The 24,133-nt window shown below is 45.4% G+C and overlaps 1 protein-coding gene across 2 annotated transcripts; it reads left to right on the top strand.

The window, feature by feature from the left end:
- Positions 1-642: 642 nt before the first annotated feature.
- Positions 643-23,238, top strand: LOC106751958 (neurofibromin). Of its 2 annotated transcripts, none has more exons than XM_014633275.1 (26): positions 643-1,022; positions 3,800-4,136; positions 4,866-5,087; positions 5,193-5,886; positions 5,984-6,230; positions 6,864-7,244; positions 7,348-7,534; positions 7,899-7,940; positions 8,032-8,138; positions 8,229-9,100; positions 9,171-9,472; positions 9,741-10,302; positions 10,636-11,184; positions 11,498-11,710; positions 11,876-12,830; positions 13,171-14,328; positions 14,786-14,926; positions 15,017-15,269; positions 15,639-15,763; positions 15,834-15,941; positions 16,224-16,283; positions 16,396-16,601; positions 16,728-16,914; positions 17,593-17,831; positions 18,243-18,428; positions 18,725-23,238. In XM_014633275.1, exons 1-25 carry the CDS (start codon positions 963-965, stop codon positions 18,343-18,345), a joined length of 8,310 nt encoding a protein of 2,769 aa, XP_014488761.1. In that variant the 5' UTR covers positions 643-962; the 3' UTR covers positions 18,346-18,428; positions 18,725-23,238. The 2 variants fall into 2 exon arrangements, with proteins under 2 accessions (XP_014488761.1, XP_014488760.1); XM_014633274.1 differs by having other exon boundaries at positions 18,243-18,453.
- Positions 23,239-24,133: the final 895 nt, after the last annotated feature.

The following is a 24,133-nucleotide window of genomic DNA, read 5'->3' as shown; positions in this document are numbered from 1 at the left end:
AATAATCCGCAAAATATGTGTGACAGGTGTGTATAGCTTCGCGACATTCATTTTATTTAGACAACCGTATCACGCGCAAATTCGACAAAAAACGATAATTTTTCAATTCATTGTCCAACAGAGTTGAGGCACATTGAGGAACGTTCACGTAACAATACTAGTAACCTGATCGAATTTTCGTACAAGCGATTGCCCCGGATGCAAGGACGCGTAGTACAGTTATGAATGACGTGGGTGCAAGGTGGGGCAAGCGTATACTAGCTTTGAGTGAACCAGGGCCGAAGTGAAACTGAAGCACCACCCTCCGCAAGTGGTTCTCACTGGGTCAGTTGAATATCTAGCATTACCCGACAAATTCGAGGACCAATTGTCACCCGCAACAGTCCCGTTCGTGGCAATAAACATTACGAGATGTAGGAAATACGTTGTTACTACATCGATTGAACGAAATAAAACAAAATTATCACGGAAAATTAGAAGAATAGAACTGAAATTGTCATCACAGTCGCGTGATAAGGATTTACAGTTGAAATTTTCATCTCGCGCGATCCAAAATTCAATAACATCCTTTCCCATTTTTTCCTACTTGTTTCTTCATTCTAGATTGAGAGAAAAGGAGAAAGAGAGAGAGAGAGAGAGAGAGAGAAGCGTCCTTTTGGTCCCATGAAGAACATATTGAGGGGCCCCCGAGCTCTCTCGCATCGCTCCTGAGCACGCACGCGCGATTGGTCGGTCGGCATTGAGGCATTCAGGCACACTCTACCCACATCTGCTACTTCACCACCGGCAACGCGCAAGTGCACCTCCCAATCGGGTGCGCTTCGCGGCTCCGCGACGGCGGCGGCGGCGGTCCGTCAGTCGACATTCGTAAATGGTGATGTATGGTCGCGGGCTCGTAGCGGGCTGGTGATTCGTCGTCGTACGTGGTAAACTGCCCTGTCAGTGAGCCTCGGGGACGGGAGATGGGCACGCAAAAGCCGGGGGAATGGGCGAACGCGCTGATCGCGCGCTTCGAGGACCAGGTACGCGCGATAGTAGCCCCGAGGAGGAGCCCTGCTCCCTTCCCTCACCGCTCGTCTCCTCGTTGTCGAGCTCGCCCCCCTCTCCTTCCGCCTCATGCATCTTCCTCCTTCGTTCTTTCTCTCTCTCTGCTCTCCTCCTTCTCTTTCTTCGCTTCTCTCTTTCTTTCTTCCCCCTTCTCTCTTTCTCCGTCTTTCTCTCTCTCTTCCTTTCTCGCTCCGTCTTTCTCTCTTTCTCTTCTCGCCACCCTCTTCCAGTGCGACCACTTCCTCCCCCAACGTCACATCCATAATAACCCACCGATGCTCGCTCGTTCGCTCCAATTTCTCGTGCGTCTTCCTGATTCCCGGAGACCTGCCGGTCCCGTCATTCCGTTCTCGACGAACGCGGGCCTCTCCCCGCCTTCGGTATCGAATTCCGAGTTCCTCTCATTGTGCCCGCGGGGCAGGGTCGCGAGCGACCGGGCGGATGCTGACTTTATAGATCAACGACTGCGGGGACGTTGCTCGTGCTGAAGAGCGCGGTGGTGCCGACCAGCCGGTGAATCAGCCGCGTGAACCCGTAGAACGTGCGAAATGTGGCGATTGTGGCGATTTGAGGATATAAAATTTCCCTTTACGATCGTTCCAAATCTTTACGACGTGTAGTCCGATCCGGAACAGGCTCGGGCTAGAGCTCGTCCCGGGGAGGATATTACCTAAATAACGTAACCACGGCCGTTTCCACGTGGCGGAATTGGCGCTACAGGAACAAGGCGAAAGCGTAGAATACACACCCTGTAGCTCTCTCCGCTCACACACACACACACGCACACACCCTTAATTATGTTAATTCTGCTCGAAGAACGATGCTCGATAAATCGAGAGCGACGGTCCACCTCGATGTTTCCTAACGCGATTCATCGAGTGAAACTAAAATAAGTTTTAAGCTTCAAGCTTGGCTTGAACTGGTCTCTTTTTTCTTTTTAATTGTACGTTCGTATTCACATGTGTTGAAGTCGGAGTTGACAAGCGCGGAGTACACACCGCGAGGGATCACCGTGCTCGATAACGCGACATTGTATTCCTTTATCGGTTCATTCATGGACAGATGCATTCTTGCGAGGATGTCCTCTACTCCCCTAGTTCCTCCCCTGCGGTTTGACCTTCGCCCCCTCCGCTTCCAGTCAAGCTCGCTGTGAGAGCGGTTCAATCAAGGTGTACAGTAGCGTATTTGTCAGGGGACGGTGCGTAGCATAAGTGTCGATACTGTTCTGGTTCTCGTAATTAATACTTCGACGATCGGTCGGCGATCGTAGTTAGTTAGAGGCGATGTTGCTCTTTTGATTACGAACTTGAAGTTATCTTTGTAATTCGTCGTTATCTAACGTAACGGGAATTTGCGTTTGCAATATTTGCGAAATTAATCAGGGGATATGTGTCCTTTCTCCCTCTCTCTCTCTCTCTCTCTCTCTCTCGATCAATTTCGGAGAGATTAGAATAGATTTCACAGTGATCGAATTTACTTTTTCACTCGTCTTAATGAAAAGAAAGAAAGAAGAAGGTTCCTAAACGTTTTGTATTCTTTGTACAAGCTGGATCTGAAAGAATTGGAAAAATGCCCCGTTTCGCAGAGCGCGTAAAGCGGAAGGTAGAGAATCCGTTACGCCCTTGCCAAATTCCCAGTTTCGTTTTCACAATGACGCTACGTGGCGGGGGTGTACATGAATGAAAATTGCATTCCTTTACGCACAGCTTGCCGCGCTGCCTGATACGAGCCGAAGAAAAGGGAACAAAACCGTAATCGATTGCGCGGCACGAGCGTATAAATTGACGTTTCCCGATGTCGAGACAATTTGTCGCCGCTGTTATTTGGACGCGCGTGTACCTCAGCTTTAACGCGGCTCCTTTACACGGCACGCCTCTTTTTATCCCGAAAACGCGATAATTACTATCCCTTCGGCTATCCATCGAAGAAGATTAAGTTCCTAGCAAGGAACAGGTCAATGTCCCTTCCTTCGATTGTGGAAGTCGCAAAATATGTCGACATTTACTGTATTATGTACATACATTGACCAATTGGCATTTTAATGATCAAAGAACGAGATTTGACGTTTGTGGAAGTTGTTCGTTGAATTGTATTTTACGACTTTCATAATAAATTTTTCTCATAACTGATAAAAGTATTTATGTAGTATTGTATATTTTACATTGCGTTCTTTTTATATAAAGTATCTTTTCACTACTTTGAGAGAAAAAAATGTCTAAAAACATATATTCGTAACATATATTCGTAATATATATTCGTGTCAATCTAAATTCTTTTATTTAAATAAAGAATGAACGGAGTTTCTAAACACAAACAATTGCCTTCGCATGAAAAGCTTTAAGAAAAAACAGATTTAAGAAAATTTAGAATTTTTCATTTAGAAACAATTTTTTCTTAGTGTAGTAATATACATATTAGTATATAAGGAAATATATGTTACTAATATTCGCTGCATAAGTATTTTTTATTTTTTAGGTATTTTTTCTCTCGAATAAATATTTTTTTAGATATTTTCTTTTCAGTATATTATAAGAAAAAGGACGATATATATAAGAGCCAATGACAAATTGCATTTGCATGATTTTATAATATACTTATAAATACATGCAAATTAAATCTGCAACTGGCTCTCTTGTCGTCCTTTTCTCTTATATTATTTAATTTAAATTAAGGAGCCATATAATCACTCATTCGGGGAATCTTCTCTTTTATCTGGTCAAGTATTCTAACGATATGTCTCCTTTGAATGCAGCTGCCGTGTCGTTCCGGTCCTCGAAGCCCTCAGTCCCGCGTGAACGAGATGAGGAACAAGAAATGCCTGATCGAGATCTCCCAGTACCGCTTCTCCCTCGTGATATCCGGCCTCATGAAGATGCTGCAACGCGTCAACGACACGGAACACCGAGCAACGACACCGAACACCGGCAGCCAAAGGCCCTTTCAGAATATGGACCAGGATCGACAAGAGTCCGTCATTATCGTCCTGGACACATTGGAGAAGTGCCTAGCGAACCAGCCGAAGGATACAACGAAATTCGACGAGGCCATGAACGTGAAATTGCTGCTCAGGGAGATCTGCCAGTTCATAAGTGAGTCTAACACACAGGAGTCGAAATTATACCTGAGAATGGTTGCATTGTAACCCTCGGGATGCGGGATGGAATCTTAAGAATCGAACCCGAGAAGTCACGGATCTGAGTTTCTAAACACACACACAAAAAACTCGAGTCCCTGCCACTGAGGAGCCAGATGAAAACTCGATGGCAGGAAATGAGAAAACTCGATGATAAAAAATGATATATCTCTCTCAGTAAACATCGACTATACAGAGAAAAAGATTTTTCTGGATTTAGTCTACGTGTTTGACTCGGTTTTGTTTAATAAACAGTATAATTTAGTATCATATATCATTTCGTTTGAATGAAAACGTTGTTTGATCGAAGAAAAGCAGTATTATTAAAAAAATATATAATATTTCGTTTTTAATAAGAAATATATTTTATATTAAATAAAATTGCTCCCCACTGCAACAAAGAGAAGTATTCCTTAATATCTTTCTAACATAATTCTTTCTATTTCTTTCAAATAATTTCTTCCCTGTAACAACCATTGTAATGTTTGGATGAAAATGCAAAAGAAATATGTTATCTGAAAGAGAGATATTGATTGTTTGAGAAACCAAACAATCCTGTTGAATCAAACATTCGTTTGCTCGTTCCATGCCACAATCGCGTTCTGATTCCCAGGCAACGGAAAATTCAGTTACACCAAGACGGAATTGTTCTTTCCGCGGGTGAAGTTACTTTGATTTCCCGCAGGCATACCGCACGACAGTCCGCAGACGAAAATGATAAAAGACCTGGCGAGCAAGGTGCTGTTCGCCCTGAGCTTGAACTTCTTCAACGCGGTCTTCAACCGGATATCGGCCCGGCTGCAGGAGCTGTCCAACAGCGGGGGCGACGAGAATCCGGACTGCAGCGACATCGAAATAATGCAGCATATTAATGTTGACGTTTATAGACTGACCAGGCTGTTGAATGGTAGGCGGTGGATATTAAATGTGGCGCGATTGCGTTATAATTGCATTAATTAAACCTCATTGTCATCGTTCACGCATTACGCGTTCGCTCTGTGTGTCGCTGCAGAGACGATACAGAAAGTCCGCTCACTGAAGAAATCGGCGCACCTAGTGCTCATGAATTCCCTGGAGAAGGCGATCTGGAATTGGATGGACACCTATCCGAACGAGTTCGCCGAAGTGCAGAAGCAGCCCAACGAGGAACTGGGGAAAGCGTGCGAGGAACTGTTCCACGTGCTCGACGGCTTCGTCGACAACAAGAAGAGCCGGGCGGCGATGGTGGTGTGGCCGTTGCAGATGATGCTGTTGGTGCTGTCGCCCAAGGTGCTGGAGGAGATCGTGAGGTCCGACAAGGGCCCGGCCGGCTCGCCGCGGCACACGAAGAAGAAACACTTCATCGACAACGTGAAGCGCGGCCTGGGCATGTACGGCAGCTCGTCCAGCCGGCAGCTGACCGAGGCGGCGGCGGTCACGTGCGTCAAGCTTACGAAAGCGGCGACGTACATCAGCAATCGGCAGAGCAACAACGTCGTCTTGATCCTGGTGCAGCAGCTGATGGCCGACCTGATGTCGCTCCTCTTCAGCACCTCGAAGCCGTTCTCGCGCGGCCAGAACTACACCGCGCAGGACGTCGATCTGATAATCGACTGCTTTATCAGCTGCTTCCGCATCAATCCGCACAACAGCGAGGTCCTGAAGGTCTGCCTGAACGTCAACTACCCCTCGACGTATCAGCTCGTCCTAGTCAGCTCGTTGTACAAGCAAGTGCCGAATATTTTCTTCTCAAGGGTCGCGCCCTCCCCCCCAGGCTCGCCGGCCGGCGTTCTCATCGGTATGTCTGGTATGCACGCGTTTCAGAATCATCACGCAGCCGAGACTGTCGTGGTGGCCGCAGATCGATCTTCTGTACCCGCACAGCACGAAGCTCCGCAACATGTTCACCGACACGCTCAACAAGGTCACGCAGAATTACATATGGTACGCGCCGTTGCGCATGATACACACATTCAACTTGCTCAAGAGCAAGGAGGACATCGCCAACTCGAAGAACCTGCTGCTGGGGATGGTGCGGCTCATTCACGCGGACCCCATGTTGATGTTGCACGTATGTTACTCTCGCTAGTAGCCGTAGGATCATTTCCAGGGTTGGAAGTAACGCGTTACTCACAATGTTTAGACGTTGCGAGTTTCATTTGAGAAGGGTCTTTTCGATTTTTTCCTCAATTAAATTAAACATTTCTTTCAATAACAAGTTCTTGGCGTTGTTTATTAATTTTTTTCGTTATTAACGATCACGGTGACGCAATTATACCTAATTTCCTTATCGTAACCGTCTGTCATTAGTTTTCATTTTACTTAACTGTTACTTTACACGATAACAGCATTACGCATTTAACGATAATCTAACAATTTAGTAATGGCGTTATTTCTTCATTTTCTTTCGTTGTTAACGACAATAATGGCGCAGTTGCATTTTGATAACGGTGACGAATTCAATCGTTACTCTTATCATTATTTTTTACTTTACTGAACTGTTACTTTGCACAATGACAGTGACGGTAACGAGTTACTTTCAAAAGGTGACCCTTCCAATCCTGGCTAATCCCGAATAAGATGCCAGCAGCAAGATCTCAACGGAAAGTATCGTGATTATTGCGACAACTTGCTACTTGCATACACCCGATTTACTTGGGACTATACAGACGTATAGGACGTGTATTAATTCGCCGCTTTGCAGAATTCCGGCAAGCCTCATGGTCAAGACATGCAAAATTCCACTTTAGAGCTGATCAATGGGCTGGTCTCGCTGATCCACCAGACCTCGATGCCGGACATCGCCGACGAGGCGATGGAGGCTTTATTAGTGTTGCATCACCCGAACATGATCAAAGCGTGGAATCCTGAAGCGCCGATGAACACTTATTGGGACGTCAGCTCGCAGGTCCTCTTCTCGATCTCGCAGAAGTTGATTCAACATCAGATCTTTAACTACACGGCCATACTCAAGTGGCTGCACGAGATATTGATCCGCAGGAACGCCTTTCTCTCTCAGTACAAGGATTACGCGAACGTGGGCAGCGAGATCGCGATTTGCAAGCAGGCGCACATTAAACTCGAGGTCTGTGCCCGACGATGTAGCCGATTGTCCGTCAATTTTCTTACAGAAATCATAAATGATGAAAGTTCGTGAAAGTCATTTGTAATACATATCTGACACACAGGTCGTTTTCTTGATGTACTTGTGGAGTACAGACATAGAGGCCGTCTTGATGTCCATGTCGTGCTTCGCGCTGTTGTGCGAGGAAGCCGACATTCGTTGTGGCAGCGACGAGATGGCGGTGACCTGTCTCCTCCCAAATTATCATTTGTACTTGGAATTAGCGCAAGCCTCGAACATGTTGAGCACTGGTAAGTGTTCGATTTCTCCGTATTTTATATCCCCTCGAGATTTTACAAGTATCAAGCCTATTTCACGATATTTTTATATAAGAAAAAAGACCATATATAATTATATATGAAAGATTTGTGCCTCTCCGATAATTTAAAACCTAGAAAAAGAAACCGTTTCTTTCAATTTTCCGCGGGAAAAACGGAAAGAGAAGATTTTTCCCGAGCCTTTAAAACTGTAACGACAACGATTCTCGGACGGAAGATATTCTGTCGAGTTTCAAGATTGACCTGCGAACGCAAAGAGATCCACTTTTCTACCTTAATTATTAAAACTCTTATTCGACTGTGCAGTACAGTATTAAAGACCTTGTTATCGTAACAGCCCGCGGGGAAAGCAAGCTATGTTATCAGGAACATAATCAAGGTAAGAACTCGTCGTTAGTCTTTTCAGTTATTCTTATACGCAATATATGTTCTTTCTGTGGCATTTCTTTGATAAGTCCATTGTTACATAGGTACGACGGTACAGCTTGATGTCTACATTTTGGGTCAAGGCGCATTGCAAAAGAAAATCTTATCCTTACTGAGAAAGATAGAACATTGCGTGAACGGCGTGTACCCTGTACGTACATCAATTTTCCATACAAACGTTTTTCTTCGCTTTACATCTAACCGGCAGAGAAAATGAAGAGAATCTTACATCGATGCTTAGGCTTGGGAGGAGACCGTGAGGAATTGGGAGATTGCCTTGCGACAATTGTCCAATTATCCTAAGACCAAGACGGAAGATGGTCAAGGTGATTATCGCAGTACCGCGAAACGTAGAGCGGCCCATCAGAACTCGGAACACGAGGTGGAGGATCAGCTCAACGAGTGGGCCAACATGACAGGGTTCCTGTGCGCCTTAGGCGGGGTGTGCCTGCAACGTCCCTCGTCGAGTACACCGCCCTTCGGTATGTCGTTCTCGAACCCTGAGCCTAAGAAGAGCTCGACGAAGCAGCAGGAGCTCGGCTCGTCGTCCGGCTTAACGAATCCCAGCCAGGAGGTGCAGTACTGCCCGGTGACGCAGTTTGTGCTGAACCTGCTGCGACTGTTGATCTGCAACAACGAGAAACTCGGCACTTCGATACAGAAGCACGTGAAGGAGCTGATCGCGCACGAGCTGAGCCCGGCCTTGTACCCGATACTGTTCGATCAGATCAAGAGCATCGTCGACAAGTTCTTCGACCAGCAGGGACCGGTGATACTGCAGGACTTAAACACCCAGTTCATCGAGCACACCATATTTATAATGAGAAACGTCCTGGACTCCAAGACGGATCAGCATTCGGAGTACCTCGGTATGACCAGCATCGAGGGCATGACATTGGTGATCGTTAGATACGTCAGGCATTTGGACATGTCGGTGAATTCGATCTGCATCAAGACGAAACTGTGCCAGCTGGTGGAAGTGATGATGAAGAGGCGGGACGACCTGGCCTTTAGGCAGGAATTGAAATTTCGGAACAAACTGGTCGAGTACCTGACCGAGTGGGTGCTGTGCGCGAACCACATCACCGGCAGCGATATCACGGCTTACGCCAGGTAAATGAAGACGGTTTGAAGGCGATTGTTTCGAATGTCCGTCCTCAAATCTCGCTCGAATTGCACGCAGGGACCTGGATCAAGCTTGCATGGAGGCAGTGGCCGCGTTATTGCACGGACTTCCCCTTCAGCCCGAGGAGTCTGATCGTTGCGACCTGATGGAGGCGAAGTCCGAACTGTTCTTGAAGTACTTCACGCTCTTCATGAATCTGATGAACGACTGCAAGGAATCGTCGGAGGAGAAGGACGTCGTCTCCCGGCAAACGCCCGCTTTACCGAACAGCAAGCTAGCCACGTTGCGCGACACCACCATTCAAGCCATGAGCAATCTTCTCAGCGCGAATATAGACAGTGGTCTACGGCATTCGATAAGTACGGCAGAGTGTCCGATACTCATTCGTGTTGTTAACTTTGTCCTATCCAAAATGGTGGTACATTCAAGGTACCGTTGGGGGAGGGGAAATAGTTGCTACATCTTTGCATCGACGAGCGTCAGAGCGCATCCGGTATTCAATAGGAGAACGTGTCTTCTAAGAATTCTCCCGAGAGAAATGAATTCTCCCAAAATCAAGTCTTTCATTGGATACGAATGCGTTGCGTTTGTTCACAACTAACATGCCTGATCTTCAATTTCTTACAGGTTTAGGCTATAATCCGGATCTCCAAACGAGAGCAGCGTTTATGGAAGTGCTGACTAAGATTCTTCAACAAGGGACACAATTCGACACTCTTGCCGAGACCGTCCTGGCGGACAGATTCGAGCAATTAGTTCAGCTGGTGACGATGATCAGCGACAAGGGCGAATTGCCCATCGCCATGGCCTTGGCTAACGTAGTGACGACGAATCAGATGGATGAGCTGGCGCGCGTATTCGTGATGCTTTTCGAAGCGAAGCACTTGCTGTCGCCTCTGCTGTGGAATATGTTTTACCGAGAGGTCGAGCTGACCGACTGCATACAGACTCTCTTTCGCGGCAACACTCTGGCCAGCAAGATCATGGCCTTCTGCTTTAAGATCTACGGTTCCAGCTATTTGCAAAACTTGCTCGAGCCTCTCATTAAACCTTGGATGGACGAGCCTACGATCAGTTTCGAGATAGATGGCGCGAGAATTGACCCGAATGAGAATATCCAGCAAAACGGTCGCAACTTGATCGCACTGACGCAGAAGGTGTTCGACGGCATAGTATCGTCGGCGGATAGGTGAGTCGCCATCCGTTTTCTTTCAATTCGACGAAGTCGTTCAAGAAAACACGCGAGCATCGAGTATTGATTTATTTGTTAGCGGGAAATGTGTCCCTCTTTTAAGGGGTGCCATACTTGAAGACTTTGCCGGCAAGATACTGACTTCTTTTCACAAAGCTTACGTCGTAATGTGGCTGTATAGAATTATATATAAAAATACTTTTACACAATGAAAGTAGATTATTAAGATTACTAAGATTATTAATAAAAAGAAAAAGAGGAGCAGGAACAAAATTAAGAGTCACTACCTTTTTCAATTAAAATGATTACCTTTTTACATCTCGATTCCAGGTTTCCCCCGCAGCTACGTTCGATGTGTCACTGCCTGTACCAAGTACTGAGCAAGAGATTCCCGCAACACCCGCAGAACAACATCGTGGCCGTAGGAACGATGATATTCCTGCGTTTCATCAACCCCGCCATCGTCTCGCCTCAAGAGATGGGTATCGTGAATAAGCCGGTACCGCCTTCGGTGAAGCGAGGCCTCATGCTCATGTCGAAGATATTGCAGAACATCGCCAATAACGTGGAGTTCAGCAAGGAGCAGCACATGCTGCCCTTCAACGACTTCCTGCGAGCGCACTTCGAGATCGGCCAACGATTCGTCATACAGATCACGTCGGACTGCGAGACTCTCGGTCAGACCCATCACTCCATGTCGTTCGTCTCAGACGCCAACGTCCTGGCCTTGCACAGGCTGCTGTGGAATCATCAGGAGAGAATGGGGGACTATCTCAGCAGCATACGCGATCACAAAGCCGTGGGGAGGAGACCCTTCGACAAATTGGCCACGTTGCTAGCGTATCTCGGCCCGCCCGAGCATAAACCAGTAGATTCTCAGTGAGTTATCGAGTTCGAAGTACATAATAAACAATTTTATGTTAAATTTGACACATTTCACATGTCCCGAACGGTCCACACCAATTTTTGTATTAACACAGAGTGGATATATGGAAAAGCAACACCAATGTTATGTAAAAAATGAACGCAAAATTATCATAATAACGTCCATGTTATAATCGACACTGAAGTAGAAAATGTGTTATTTTAACGCTTACACAATACTCAAATATCGACTCAACACAAAATATTGAGACAAATCGCTGATATGAATCTCAGTCTAATTATATATTTTTTTCCGATTTTCTTTCAGTTCGCTCTTCTCGTCCTCCTACGTTCGAACGATAGTACGGTGGCAGCAGATAAGCAGCGACATGTCGTCGACGTATTTCGAAGAGGTCATGTCGAAGCTGAATGTGCACGAGACGGAAGATTTCAAGAGCATCCAGAGTCTGAACATCTTTTACCAAGCGGGCACCAGCAAGCAAGGCTACCCAGTATTTTATTACATTGCACGACGATACAAGTATGTGTGTGAAAATAAGCTTATTGTAATATATAGCGGCAGGAAAAGAGGTCTCCATTACGAATGGAGAGTTTAACGTTTGTGGAGATTCTTTTTCAATATATGCCGCGTATTACATATTTATATCCTTGTTGGATGTGATTGAGAAGGAATTTCGGCCTTCAGGTTCGGCGAGACGAATTTCGACTGTTTGATGTATCACGTGGTCCTAACTCTGAAGCCCTTCTACCACTCCCCGTACGACGTGGTATTCGACTTCACTCACACGAACTCGGACAATCGCTTCCGGACGGAATTCCTGCAAAAGTGGTTCTACATGCTGCCGCAGGCGGCCTACGAGAATATCCACGCGGCCTACATTTATAATTGCAACAGCTGGCTGCGCGAATACGCCAAGTGTAACGACAGGATCTTGGCGCCCTTCAAGGGCAATCGAAAGGTGGTCTTCGTGGACGGTCCAGGCAAGCTCAACGACGTGATCGACGTCGAGCAGCAGAAACTGCCCGGAGCCACGTTATCCCTCGACGAGGACATGAAGGTCTTCGCCAGTATGCTGAAACTGTCCAACAAGGAGATCAGGGTGTCCGTGAAGATCGGATCGACGGCCTTGCAGATCACCCACATGGACAAGACCAAGGTGTTGTGGCAGTACGTCGCCTTGAACGACGTCTATTACGCGTCGGAGATCGAGGCGGTTTGTCCGATGGACGAGAGCCAGTTCACGCTGACCATCTCCAACGAGGCCGGGCTGCTGGCGTTCACCCACAACGACTGCGAGAGCATCGTGCAGGCCATAAATCACATCAAGAATCGCTGGGTGCTCTCGCAGTCGGACTCGATGTCCGTCCACTCGAAGATCCGGCCCAAGGACGTGCCCGGCACCCTGCTGAACATGGCCTTGCTGAATCTCGGCAGTCCGGACCCGAACCTCCGCACCGCCGCGTACAACCACCTGTGCGCGCTCACGGCGGCGTTCGACCTGAAGATCGAGGGCCAGCTGTTGGAGACCTCCGGTCTCTGCATACCGTCGAACAACACGATCTTCATCAAGCACCTCAGCGAGACGCTGGCGGCGAACGACCCGCATCTCACCCTCGAATTCCTCACCGAGTGCATACAGGTAGGAATGTGGTGATACTATTGATGTAATCTCTTGACACTTTTCTTTCAATACCGGGGTTTTTTTTTAGTTATCGATACTTCCTCTCGATATTCATATCCATACCGGTGCTACTTTGTCTCGATATATTTTCGATATCTTTCTTTTTAATTCTTCGCTCAGACGTTCTTCAAGATATCGTGTATTTTTGCTTCGTGAAAGTGAGTGTGACCGTGCAACTTGCGTGCCGATATTTCAAAGTACCGGCGCGAATCGGGACGTCCCTAGATTAGATTATTATTGCCCGTTTCAATATTAGTATATCGATATTTTCATGGTATCACGATATCCCTACGTACAGGGCTTCAAGGCGTCGACGATCGAGCTGAAGCACCTGTGCCTCGAGTACATCACGCCGTGGCTGAACAACCTCGTGCGCTTCTACAAGTCCAACGACGAGTGCGACCGGCGGCAAAAACAGCTGACGGAGATCCTGGACCAGCTGATCACGTTGACCGTCGAGGAGGTCGAGATGTATCCGAGCATACAGGCGAAAATATGGGGCACGATCGGCCGGCTGCCCGAGCTGATCGACATCGTCCTCGACACGTTCATCCACCGGAGCGTGCAGCACCGTCTGGGCTCGCACCGGGCGGAGATCCTGGCGGACACCGCGGTCGCTTTGGCGTCCGGTAATGTGCAGCTGGTAGCGAAGAAGGTGATCAGCAGACTCTGCCGAATGATGGAGAAGACTTGTTCGTCGCCGACGCCGCTGCTGGAGCAGCACAGCATGTGGAGCGACATTGCGATCCTGGCGAGGTACTTCCTGATGTTGTCATTCAACAACTGCCTGGACGTGGGGAAACATCTGCCGTATCTCTTCCATACGGTGACGTTCCTCGTGTGCTCCGGCAGCCTGACCATGCGGGCCTGCACCCACGGCTTGGTCATCAACACCATTCACTCCCTGTGCACGTGCAGCTCGCCTTCCTTCTCCGAGGACACGTACAGGATACTGCGTATGAGCCTCGACGAGTTCTCGTTGCCGAAGTACCACTTGCTCTTCGGCATCAGCGAGGTCAAGTCCGCCGCCGATACGGCCTTCTACAAGCACCCGGGCTCCAGCAGGCAGGATCTCTGCAAACACTCGAACGAGAAGGGTCTCAGCAACGAGCGGAACGTGTCGGGCGTGCAGGACAAGGAGAGGCTCTCTTTGATCAGCTTGGAAGTCATCACCGACGCTCTCCTGGAGATCATGGAGGCCTGCATGCGGGACATCCCAAGGTGCGATTGGCTGAAAACGTGGACCGTGCTCGCGAGGAACTCCGTCTTCTGCTTCAACCCGGCTCTACAGCCGAGAGCGCTCATCGTCTTCGGTTGTATCAGCAAGAGCATTACGGATCAGGATATGAAACAGTTACTGAGGATACTGGTGAAGGCACTTGAAAGCTTCAACGACATTACTCTGTTGGAGGCGATCGTGATGTGCCTGACGCGATTGCAGCCCCTTCTTAGACCGGTGAGCTTCGACTTCTCTTTTACCTTGATGGGCATGGCAGCTACTCACGTTTCTCACTTCTCTTAACTTATTTAGAAACACTTCATTTTTCCTATTTTTAAGATAAATCTCACTCTTCTCGCTTTTTTCTACTCGATGCGTCCTTTGAGCCCTTTAAAAAAGAACTCGGTCATAACACATTATGTTTAATAACTTGCTCCTTTAAAGACAAAAGATACACAATCACTCCGACTACACAATGTTTATAAATTGAAGAAGTCTGATTTTATTTTTAGGCCGTCTTTGTGCCAAGTTTGTCATCAAAACAGGCTTTTCTCATTATTTTTGACAGCTCAAACAGCTCCCATATTTAATATAAAACATTGAATGCGAAGAACCGAGTATGATAAAATATTTTTGCTTTTATTATATGTTGGTGCAATGTTGTAATATCTTGACGTTGCTGTTTCCCTTGAAGGAATCGCCGATACACAGGTACTTATTTTGGATCGCCACGTCTGTTCTCGAGTTAGACGAACCGTCGTTATATGCGGCCGGCCTAGGGCTTCTCGAGCAGAACTTACATACGCTCGACTCCCAGGGTACTTTCGACACCAAGGTCCGCCATTTCCGTTTCTTTCTCGCGTCTCAACTAGATTCTATATACATACACTCGCACATGTGTGAGACGACTCGCTGTTTTTTCCAGACGTTGGAGCACGTGATGATGTCGACGCGTGAGCCTTTAGAATGGCATTTTAAACAGCTGGATCATTCCGTAGGCCTGTCGTTCAAATCGAACTTCCATTTTGCTTTGGTCGGTCATCTATTGAAAGGCTACAGGCACCCCACCACGGTCACCAGGACTTCCAGAGTATTGACCATGTTGCTAGCGATCGTGGCCAAGCCTTCGAAAAGGGACAAATTCGAAGTCACGCCCGTCAGCGTTCCGTACTTAGCCGGTACATTTGCCAGCCTGAGACTGATAGGACATTCAATATTGAAAGCAATAATCATATGGTCCAATTTAATGCATTTAAGTTTGTTTTAGTTTTCATCTATTTAAATTTATCTTAATTAGATTCCTATTATTCTATTGATTACATTTTAGTGGAAAATCATTGAACCGCTACACCTGTAGTCGGTGGTATAAAAATGACCTAGCAGGAAGCGAAAAATAATACGGCGGTTTGTATGTTAGTCAAGCTCTCCGGAACTATTTTTGCGATAATATTGAATAGAAAATCAGAGTATAATGTATCATAATTTATATGAATTACGTGAGGAAATCTCAGACTTTTAAATTTCAAGCGCGTCTTGTTCTGCCATAGCGTTAGTGTCCGTGTCGGAGGAAGTTCGTACCAGGTGTCACATCCGGCACTCGTTCACATCCGATCACAATCGCTCGCACGAATCATCGGGTAGCGCGGAGATTCTCGACAGCTTGCGCAATACGGTGAGTATTTCTCTCGCTCGTGTTGTTTGTAACACGATACACATGAGATCCTCATGAAATCATCCCGCAGGATATCACAGGTGCGCCTAATCTCACGAGTAGGAGGCAGAAAACTTGGGACTTGTTGGACCAATCGGCGCTCGCTCAAGCGAGGAAGCAAAAACAGCATTCCGCACAGGTATACATTGTACAATATATACAGTAATATATTATTATAAATACACATAATATAAATTACCATTGTAAACATGTATTTGATTATTATCAATACATATCTCTTAACAATATATATTTCTTATTAATTTAATAATTTATTAATACATTACGATATATATTTTACTGTAATTATAATTACTCGTGGATTGGTTTCTTCTGAAACGTGACGCATCGCGTAATTAACTCGATCATCGACACTGCGCAACAATTCGTCACTGGCGAATCTCGTTGGATTTGATTTCAGCGTTCCAGAAGCGTGCCGAGCGCGAAGGAAGTCAAGCCAGCGAACGACGCAGAACCACAGGTATTGTCGTTGTCCAACAATTCGATTCCTCAATGTCATTCCCCCGGTGCAAGTAACGACTAACATATCAATTGCTAGGATTAACATATCGGCATTTTTCTCGTCGTTTTAGGCCCGTAGCAACGGAGTGAGCCTGAAGAGCAACGAGAACAACGTCTTGCTCGATCCAGAGGTGTTGACCGACCTCGCGACGCAGACCCTCGTTCTTACCGTGTTAGCCACTCTGGTAAAGTACTCCACCGACGAGAACGAGATGCGGATTCTTTACGAGTATCTGGCGGAAGCGACTATAGTTTTCCGGAAAGTTTTCCCAGTCGTGTAAGTTTCTATTCGGGACGTGTCGAACGCATGGATCCAATTCGCTCGCTCGCTGTTGGATGCCCAAGCCGCATCCGAGGATACACGTTCAGAGTTCTGTCTATCCTCACGCCGTTTTCCTCGCAGGCACAACTTGCTCGACGCGAAGATCAACAGCGTGCTGTCGTCTTACCACGACCAAGCGATACTGAACGCGGTTCAGGTCATCATACAGAACATGATAGCCTGCGAGGACACGAGCCAGCAGCAACTGCATTACTTACAGAGCTGTGGCTTCCGCGGTCTCTGGAGGTTTGCCGGGCCGTACACGAACGTAAATGTCGGAATTAGCCGTACAATAGTTTCCTAGCGGTTTCGACCCTGAATTAGGCTCTTAGATTTAAGCAGGGTTGGGTAATAACTAGTTAATCAGCCAAACAGTGAATAACTTTTAACTTCGTTAATTTTGAATGAGTTAACTTTTAACTTAAACTGATCCACTTAAAACGCATGGATTTTAACTTGTTAAATTTTTTTTCTATAAGTTATATAATAATTCTTCAATATATTAAAATCATTACGTCCGAGTTGCTTATAATAAGAATAAGAAAAGTAAAAAAATAATGTTAACAGAATCATTTTTCGTCTCTCTTTGAGCGCCTTTTTTGGAACAGCACAAAACAGTCGATATTTTCTTATAATATGCTACTTCGTCATTATTTCGCATCGGTTTAATCTACAAACGAAAAGATTTTACTTACGCAGAAAACATATACATATGCACACATCTGATTTTGCATAATTGACTTTTAATTTTAATAAGTTAATTTGATTTTAACTACTAATTAAATCAGTTGTTGCTTACGTAACTTCTAATCTAATTAAGTTAATTTTATAGGCTATTAACTTTAACTTAACTTAAGAGTAAAAATTCACTCAACCCTGGATTGAAGAAATCGGTCTCGTCTCCCTGATACACCGACCGGAATATATATCATATATAATATTGCAGTCCAGTTGTACGCCCGAAAGCGCCGAATTGTTCGTGAATTGCCTGGAGGCGATGGTAGAAACGTGTCTACCTGTGGAAGAGTGCGACGGCCCGAATAGCCATGAATCGGCCGTCGGAAGGGGTAGACGGACCGGCGGCTATCAGTCGGACGCGAAAACGAAGCAGTCTATGGGCGGATTTAACAGGAGACCTTCGCACACTTCTGCAGAGGAGACCGGTGCTACCTCACTTAACGTATAGTAAGTTCCACCTCTCATCCGCTTTATTTTTTGTATACTCGAGTGTACAGTCAGCGGAAGAATGATTATAGTTTTTCTTTCAACGAATTTCACAACGTATCCGTATTAAATAGAAAATTATTTTAGTAGTTCTCAGAAGAGGTACAATTTTCTTATTGAGTAATCGGAAGTTCGGAAATTCGTTATGGCAAAAGTGTCCGCAACTGACTGTATGATCGAATTCGAGACTTTCTTTGAATATACGATTTAAATTTATATTATATGCATAAATGTTTCAAATTTTGTATTATAATATAAAATTATTTTTTTTTAATTGAATTGCATCAAACTCGAAGAACGAGAAAATTTAAAGGATTATGAAATTTCGTCACATATATATTACGTACACCGAACGAATTGAACACGTTTCAGCAACCACGCGGAGGACAGTAGGAACAATTTCACGGTAGAGTTGGACCAGAGCGAGGACAAGAGTGGTAATTGCAAATGTAGTAGCGGCGGCTCGCAATCTTAGCAATTAGATCGTGATACTAGCAGACAGTACGACAAACGCGCTCGTAAGAGGCAAAACGGTCGAAAGTTGCAACGGCAGATGAGGTGCGTGAATTTGACCGATTAAACGGTGAGTATAAGGTCTGTTCTTCACAGCCGCATCTTCTCCGTGCTATGTCCCGCCATCTTTTTCTAATTTCTTCTCGCTTCTTCTCTGCCGAGTATATACATTACCTACTTCAATCGAAGTGCTGACGCCACGCTAACTTAGCTGCGCAGCTGCAAAGAACAGACCTGTAGTATAGCGAAGTATTTCGTAGCTTCTGCTGCGTTTATAGCACGCTCAAGTCGCACGCGAAAAACAAGTTCACCCGTTCGATCTGTTTCTCCCGGAAACGTAGAACGCACGTGTTGACTTCGTGGTATCGCCGCCGTATGTCCAGTCGGCTTTGCAGAATGCCGTCCACGTCGCAATAACGAGCCTACGGGAAATGGAAATCAACGAAAGCCGTTTCGTAGCGTGTCATCTCTTTTCTTTGGTGCTCATCGGCGTTGTGTGTTGTTGCGATTCTTGCGTTAACGCGTCTACCCGGATAGCCAAGCTTGCAGATTCCGAACGGAACCTGCTGCAAGTTCTCCAGAAGCCAGAAAGGCAACAGATCCAACACAAAATCTAGATGATTCTAAATGATTATGTTGACAAACTGCCGCCAGAAATGTGACGGAACGTGCTGACGAGTAATGGGAGCAGATTGGCGGTAGAAACCGAGCAGATCCCAGAGATGAATAAGAAGTTCATAGAGAATTCATTCGAAAGAATACGTGCAGAATTAGAAGAACGAATATCCGTAGAATTCTTGGAGAATTGGCCACAATCAGTTCGTCCTGAAATATTATTCAGATGTTCATTATAACGAATAATTCACGACTCAGTGGAATTCTCTGAGAATTCGTGAGGGATTACGTGCGTTTTGTTTGTTACAATTTCTTATTGTGGTTCTGCGTTCTACGTTCAGCGAATGCTTGTGTTACTTTCGGTGCTTCATATGTGCATTATCATAATTAGGATTTTTATTTAGTTAGTTTCCGTTGCCAATCTGGTTGTGTATGCAGGCGGAACATAAGTTCTGCTCAGGCAGAACAAATGTCTGAAAGATGTCTTAAAGACACCTAAAAGACGTTCTATTTTTTTCCCTTTATATTTTTTCCTCGATATCTTTCAGACGTATTTAAGAGGTCCTTTAGAAATTCGTTTTATCTGGGTGAATGCGAAGACAATTGATTCCAAGTCTGTTGACATGTTTGAATCAAATCTGCTGCCAATCTGCCGACATACTGCTAACATTTTGCTTGCGGGTGTATACATACACACGTACATTTATACGTTGTTATTATTATTAGATTGATACACCGTGAAATGTCGGATTTCCTTGTCTCTTTCGATATTGCAAGCTGCCGCAGCCGCACCGTTTCCGAGTTTAAATTCATATCGGATAATAATGCGTGTTTCACTGGTACTCATGTTCAAAGATTAATACCACCCTGCACGCACGATATTCCAGAAGAAAATCTACTGATAATGTTAATACATGTTAATACATCGACTGACTTACATTTTTGCCAAACGTATTAACTTACAGTGTATCTCCAGCACAATACGGCAAAACATAATATGAATAACAAAAATTCGACGTTTCACGTGTACCAATCTGATGCGATACTTTGCTGCGAATTTTAAATGCGTATATCGTACTTCGTACTTCGTACTCACGTTTTTACAACGAACTCGAGAACATTGCGTTGCCAGGTAGAGAGAGAGAGAGAGAGAGATGTTCTCGCCTCGTGAGATCCCAAGGCGGATCTCAGCAGCCGAATAATTTCGTTATGATTTCGCGAGCTATTTCAGTAACGAGTGTTCGATATTTTCCTCTCAACGATTACGCACACGTGTGTCGACTGATTTCGTCGCGATCGCGCCACGCTCGGGACCGTCGACCCAGCTCGTAGAAAAACGCGACGTGGGCGAATCGCGTTGGGATATTGTCGCGGGTGAGCGACGCTCTCACGCATCTCTTTGTTATACTCATTGCAGAGATACGCGCGTTAGGTTTTCCTCGCGCGCGTGAGGAACGTCTATCACGAGGAGAACGAGCACAAGGCTGAGGCTGACCGTGCGTACATTGAGAAACCCACTTGGTTGACTCGAACAGAATTCTCGCTCGGATATGGCCGAACAAAATTTGCTTCTCCGAAGCAAAGGTTTGCTTCTTTGAAACGAAAGGGAAAAAGGGTTCGCTTCGGAGAACCAAATCTTTGGTTCTCACAATCGAAACATTCGCTTGCTTCTCATCCGAACAAGAATTTAGCTCGAGTCAACCAAATGGAGGGTTTCTCAGTGTAGATACACTACGCGACCCGCCTGATTGAACAAGACCCTGAATCGTCATATCTCAATAGCGACTGCAACACGAGAGGCTCGCGGACTCGATCGGGGATTCCTCCGGGAGGACGGGAAATCACGGTTCCGTGAGAAAGGCCGCTTTTCCTACGCCGTTACGTTTATACGGGCATCTGCAAACACGATCTGCTGGACCAGTAGGCGCCTCTTGTCTCTCGAGGCGGTCGAGGCCACAGAACGAATTATCTCTAGAATCTTGTCTAGCGTAACACCAATATATCTGTATGTTTACAACTTATTAAAGTACAAAGCGAGACCAAGCGTTACTTCCCCGTACTGTACTATAATGGATATCGGGATATTTTAGTGATAAGATCGTGAGTGAGAGAGAGAGAGAGAGAGAGAGAGAGAATGTGTGTGTATGTGTGTATGTAGTATATGTGAACAATAAAACTTAATAGATCGTCGATATTACTAACGGTGAATACGAATTACCGAAGATCGTGTTGAAATACCACTTCGATGTTTATATCGTCGCGAGAGCGCTCGTCTCTTTTATGTATTCGTTTAAATGAACTCTTCCTTTCGTGATTATGACGATTTAACAACGGTTTATAAATAGCGAAACGCTCATACACGCGGACTTGTATAAATGTGAAAATGCGAATACCTCCGCGCGGCGACTCCACAGAATAGATATCAGGCGGTTTCTCAATGGCACTAACGACCGTCTCGCGTTTCGCGGGATGCGTCTGTACATACAATGCGTGTAAATGTTGTATAATCGTGGCGACGTGTGTAAATTCTTGGATGTTTCTCTTCCTCTCGATCATTTCGAGCGAAAGGAGCGCGGCGAGAACGATGCGTCGTGCGGCAAGAGAAGTCGACGACGATCGACAAGGTGTGCTGACTTCCGCACAGAGCTTCTTCCGAAACTTACACTTAAATCGATCGACGGGGCCCGTGTAAAATAATTTCACATTTGCGTATGTTTCAATATCGACCGAAACCCGAGTCGCTTCATCGCGATGTCCCTCTCATGCGTGTCTTTACGTGTATCAAACTTCACTGCGTCTCTCATGGTTTAGCGATATTCGGTTTGCTTCAAACTGAATCCCAACGCCGGGATTCGCTCGGTATTGAGAACAACGCTTTAAACTCGACGCAGCGTCGTCTGGTTCGTTAAGATTCCACCTATTTATTTATTTATTTATTTAAGAAGCGATCCGCGCGCGAAACTGTCGAGCGCATCGGCAGCACTCGCGCGTCTCGTCGTCTTGTTACCAAAGGTGTAAATCGTCCCTAGGCTGCGTTAGATACGGCGACTGATCGAGCAATCGTTGCTAACGGGAGCGACGGAGAAACAGGCTCTAATATGTGGTAATAATAGCTTAACACATGTATGCATCCCGTATTCGGTATATTACCATCAGGTACGATTTCCTCTTCCGATCTCGTGCTTTCTCGCGATGTTCGTGTAGACTGCGTTATCGTCACGATGATCCTGTAAATATCATGTTTCCAACGTGTAAAGAGATCGACGAAGCTGTATGTACACGTCGGACTAGCGAGTAGCCGCTTCTGTTCTACTCGCGTGTAAGTTTTCGCGGTCGGTTCTTTCCCCTCGCTTACTACAGTCCTATTAGTTAATGTCTTCGACAAAGCTGATCTCTCCGAGCGCGAAGGTCGACATTCCTTTCCGGCAAATCGAGTGTACTTCCATATGTGTGTGCCAAATATGATTGATTTACCACCGGTGTGACCGCGGGCTCTTCCAAGTCGCTACGTAACACCGGTGGTATTGGGAAATAACGCGTTACTTTATTCACCGTCGTCGTAACAAGTTACTTTTTTCCAGTAGCGACTCGGCAACGATACAATTGTTATTTTTATCGTCACTCCGCGCGTGTCTGTTATTAAAACGACTCGTGACAAAAGAAAGGGGTCTTCAGAACTTGAAGAAAAAGTCGATGAAGATTCGAACGATTCGTTATTTCTCGAGTAACGAGGTAACGGCAATGGGGTTGCTTTTCAAAATTATTCACGACCACAGCGTAGAGCTGTTCTTTTTCAATGAATGACGAGAGTTACTTGTAAAAAGTAAAATACAGAAATATCGGACTTGAACAAGTGGTATGCCCGACTTTTCACCGCGTAACTCGATCCGATGAAGAAACGTACGCTCGTCCGACGGTATTGTGTGCACGTGTGCTAGCGAAGAGTGCCTTTGTGTGTATGAACGTGTACATAAAAGATGTCTATTTACCTGATGGTGATGTGTGTGCGACATAGATAATTGTACATGTAATAATGGCCTCGCGGATACTCGATTCGCGCGATCGGCATTAAATCGATTATTTTTCTCTTCATCGAATCTCTTCACGACGTGATATAATTTGGCCTTTCTACGAACTGCAGTGGGTGGTTCTTTTGTGTAAATATATCTGCGATTAAAACGCTGTTTTCTAAGTCACTGTAGATGGTTCATATTACTGAGATTCAAGTGAGACTCTTGGATGGTTGACATCTGTTTCGATTTCTTCGACATCTTCCTGCGTATCCTTCATATAAATCCTCTCCTGTTCTCCGAGAAACGTTTAGAGAATGTTGAGATTTTTATAAAAACGTTTAAGACTATTGAATTATAATTAAGTTTGTTGATGAATAACTAGCAGAATTGCTAATACTAATGTTCACTTACGCAATTTGTCGTTTGTGGTTTTAAACGAGTTAACAAATTTTAGCTCGGGAAAAATTGGTCTTCCCGCGAGTCTCTTCGGTTTCTTTCCGTGAAAGAAAGTGAAAAAAATATTTTTTCCATTTTTTTCCGCGGAAAAAAGTGAAAAGGGCGGTTTTCCTAAAACTATATTGTCGTCCCATCGAGAAACCAATTATTATTTCTCCAGCTCTACTGGTCGTATATAAAATTTCTATTTATTTTAGCAAAATAGAATAAGTAATACTCGACTGATAGCGACCTGAAATAGAGTTAATCAACCTAAATTCCTAATTATCAAATTCTTTTAAGTAATATTCATCCCGAGAGTATTCAAATCGGCGGGGAAGCGAGCTATTTGAAAGTCGCGCTCGCTATTGGGTCGGATCGACCAATCGAGCGCTCGATGCACCCGTGCAATGTTTACGTTAGTTGCATATGTTCTTTATTTCCGTTTGTCAGCAGCGACATATGCGAGAGATCGGCGGTTATGAAAGTTTTGGCGGGCTTCGGCGTGCAAGGCTTGAAACGTTCGGGGTATGAAAGATATACCAATATTGTTTTTTGATTTTTCAAGCAAATTGATATTAATATCAGTACTTGAACTGGCAGAGTAATGAAGAAGAATCTAGATAATTTTTGAAAACTCACCCGAGGTAGACGTTTCACCATAGAGATATAAGAATAGAGGGAACA

This window comes from Dinoponera quadriceps, unplaced genomic scaffold (genome assembly GCF_001313825.1).
Source record: "Dinoponera quadriceps isolate SergipeBrazil2010 unplaced genomic scaffold, ASM131382v1 scaffold426, whole genome shotgun sequence".
Taxonomy (NCBI): domain Eukaryota; kingdom Metazoa; phylum Arthropoda; class Insecta; order Hymenoptera; family Formicidae; genus Dinoponera; species Dinoponera quadriceps.
Note: the sequence above shows the minus strand (reverse complement) of the source record. Positions and strands in the feature narration are given on the sequence as shown.